This window comes from Alligator sinensis, unplaced genomic scaffold (genome assembly GCF_000455745.1).
Source record: "Alligator sinensis unplaced genomic scaffold, ASM45574v1 scaffold244_2, whole genome shotgun sequence".
NCBI classification, from domain to species: Eukaryota; Metazoa; Chordata; order Crocodylia; family Alligatoridae; genus Alligator; species Alligator sinensis.
In genome coordinates, this window is record NW_005842189.1 from 1,601,872 (window position 1) to 1,604,617 (window position 2,746).

A 2,746-nucleotide genomic window follows, 5' to 3' on the forward strand; every position below is an offset into this window, starting at 1 on the left:
CCCCCCCCCCCCCCCATAACAAGCTGCTTGTGGCTCTGTCCCTATCCTGCCCCAGCTGGGTAGCACCTAACCCTGCCCCACTTCCTCCCTCTGTGTGGGCCTCAAACTGCACCCTCCCCCATGCCCCTTCCCCCCCAGCAGACTTTCTGGCTTGACACTGCTCTCTAAGCTGCCAGGCTGCATCTCAGCTATCAGATAGGTATTGGCCAATATGGCTGGTTAATAATTGGCCATCGGTATCGGCCAAAAAAATATGTTTTGATGCACCCCTAATTCGTAGCCCAGGTTGCTATGCTGGCCTGGTAGGGTTGCAGGTCTTCAACCAGAGTCCTTATCACTCTCCTGGGTGGTGGAAGCTGCTATGTTTTGGATACCACATTTTTTAGATGCAACTGTGTCATAGACCACAAAGATGTGGGCCAGTTACCCATGATGGGTGTGTGACCTTGCCTGCATCCTGCACCTTACCATCCCATATCGTCACAAACTGCTGCCTCAGTACTTAGCGCTTGGACTGGCATCTGCTACCTCTTCTCTGGCTCATTTGCTGCTACGCTTATTTATGAGGCTGCAATCAGATTCAGGGACTGTGGTAGAGGGAGGATGGATGGGTATGTGAAGGTATGGAGGTCTGAATTTACCATGGTGGAGGATGGCTGTGTCCAGTGACCTCCCAGACAGCTGGATGGTGAGAGAGATGGAATTTCTTAGTAGCTGGTGGTGTTTGAGTTTGATTCTGTGTATGCAGGCTGTGCTGCTGATCTTGGGTGGGTGGGTGGGTGGTGAGTATGAAACGTCTAGCCAGTCACTGTATATGGCAGTTGATAGGTGGGGAAACCCACTGGGGCCTGTAACCTCTGAGCAGTTTTGAGTTCTGCAGTTGCGTCCAATGTGACTGCACAGAGTTCAAGTGGGGCTGGGATTGGAGCTGAAGTGGTACATCATGGGCTGCCTGGAGAACTGACCAGCCTGTGTCTTCCATAATGAAATCATGGGACAACTATTCAGATGTCCTTCAAAAAGTGCAAGACAAACTGTTAGTACTTCCCCAAACCTTTTGGGGACATTTTCTCCCAGGGCAAGGGCAACATCTGTTCATAGCTTACAGTTATAGTTTAAAGAGGAAAAAAGATCTGATCCCATTTAGGACTAACTTAAGCACTATATGAATATTTTCTTTTTAACTTGCCTATAAAGAGTCTAGAGCTTAAACTTTCAGGAATAAGAATGTGGGCCCCCATAAAGAAAGTAAGTCTAAATTAACAAGTAAAAGGAATCCTCCACATAAACATGCTACTTAACCTGAAAGTCTAAGTCCCCTATTAAGGACAGATTTAGCAGTATTTTGGAGTAAATGCTCATAAAGTTGTCTAACAAAATTATTTTGCAAAATATACCTCATTATGTTTGCTAATATATCGTGTACCAGAAAAACACCCACTGTTGTCCAAAACACATGTATTATTCCAAAATAATATATATTAGTGTGTGTGTGCGTGGATATGTATTTATATATGTATATGTATGTGTGTGTATATAATAAACCAAATACAAGTATTAATCCAATGTATTTGATCACTTTCACAACCACAGTGACGTTACATAGTACAAAATAAGGCAGTTATCTACTCTAGTGAAAAAAATGCTGTGCCAGTTTTGAAATTAGTCTGGTACTAAATTGTCTAATCTCAAGTTTAAAAGTTCTCTCTCATTGCATAACTTAGCTATAGTATGCTAGAAAATCTTCTTTTTGAGGTAATTAGATGAAAATCATTGAATACACTAACTAGTGTGTGCTAACAGCTTGCAAATGATAAAAAGAAAAACTGCTTCTCTTTACAAAAATGAAGCAATAATATTTGTGTAGTACTTGAAAATGTACATTGTCGTATGCTAGTAATGGGATGTTTAAATATTTTACTGTCAACATCCTAATTTCTCATCTTTTTGTCTCTGTGGCTACAAATACTACAGGATCAATTGTACTCATTTTTGTAATTTTTTCTTGTAAAATATTTTTTTCCTTAGCTTTTGCAGTTAATCGCAAAATCTCAGCTAACTTCACTGAGTGGTGCAGCACAAAAGAACTACTTTAATATTTTGGACAAAATAGTGCGAAAGGGTAAGCTAAGATTTTTTTTTTTTTTTTTTGTCATAGTTATGTGGGACTCATGAATCATGACTGAGTTACTATTCTGCCATTTCAGTTAGGTTCAGTATATAGTACACAACAGAAAAGTAATGTCATGCTTAATGAGTGAAAACTGTTAGGCTAGAAAGAGACATTGTCAGTGGAGTGTGATCAGCTGATACGTTGCAGCACAGCTGATTCCCAACCTCCACAGATGTTTGCAGTCATCCCTGGTTGCATCTCAGTTTAGGGTGTCTACAAGGGAAAACCCCCACTTGCAGATGCACCCACTGTATTTAAGGAAGGGACCCCTGTGAGAGCCCCCCTCCTTCAAGGGACTTACCCACATGTATCTGTAAGCAGGGAGGGGGAACTTGCACAGGGGTCCTCCACTCTGTTTAAAAGCCTGTAATCACTTGCAAAGAATCCCTTTACAGGGGATTTCCCCAACCACATCTAGAAGTGCAGAGGGAAGGAGCTTTCATCAGGAGATCCCCCTGCCTCCACAGTTGCAGCCCATGTTTTGTGTTGCTGCCAGGAATGCATGTTGAGTTGGTGCATGCTGGGGGCACAGGCCGCAAATGCAGAAAAGGGACCTCCCTATGGCAACCCCCC

The 2,746-nt window shown here is 42.7% G+C and overlaps 1 protein-coding gene across 3 annotated transcripts in view; it reads left to right on the forward strand.

Annotated features, from left to right (window-relative positions):
* The window catches only part of FBXO25 (F-box protein 25), a 65,051-nt gene that overhangs the window by 29,561 nt on the left and 32,744 nt on the right, over positions 1-2,746 (forward strand). For all 3 annotated transcript variants that reach the window (XM_006026314.2, XM_006026315.2, XM_014521161.1), the window contains one exon: positions 2,029-2,122. In XM_006026314.2, the coding sequence (XP_006026376.1) occupies positions 2,029-2,122 (94 nt within the window). The remainder of the gene's footprint in view (positions 1-2,028; positions 2,123-2,746) is intronic.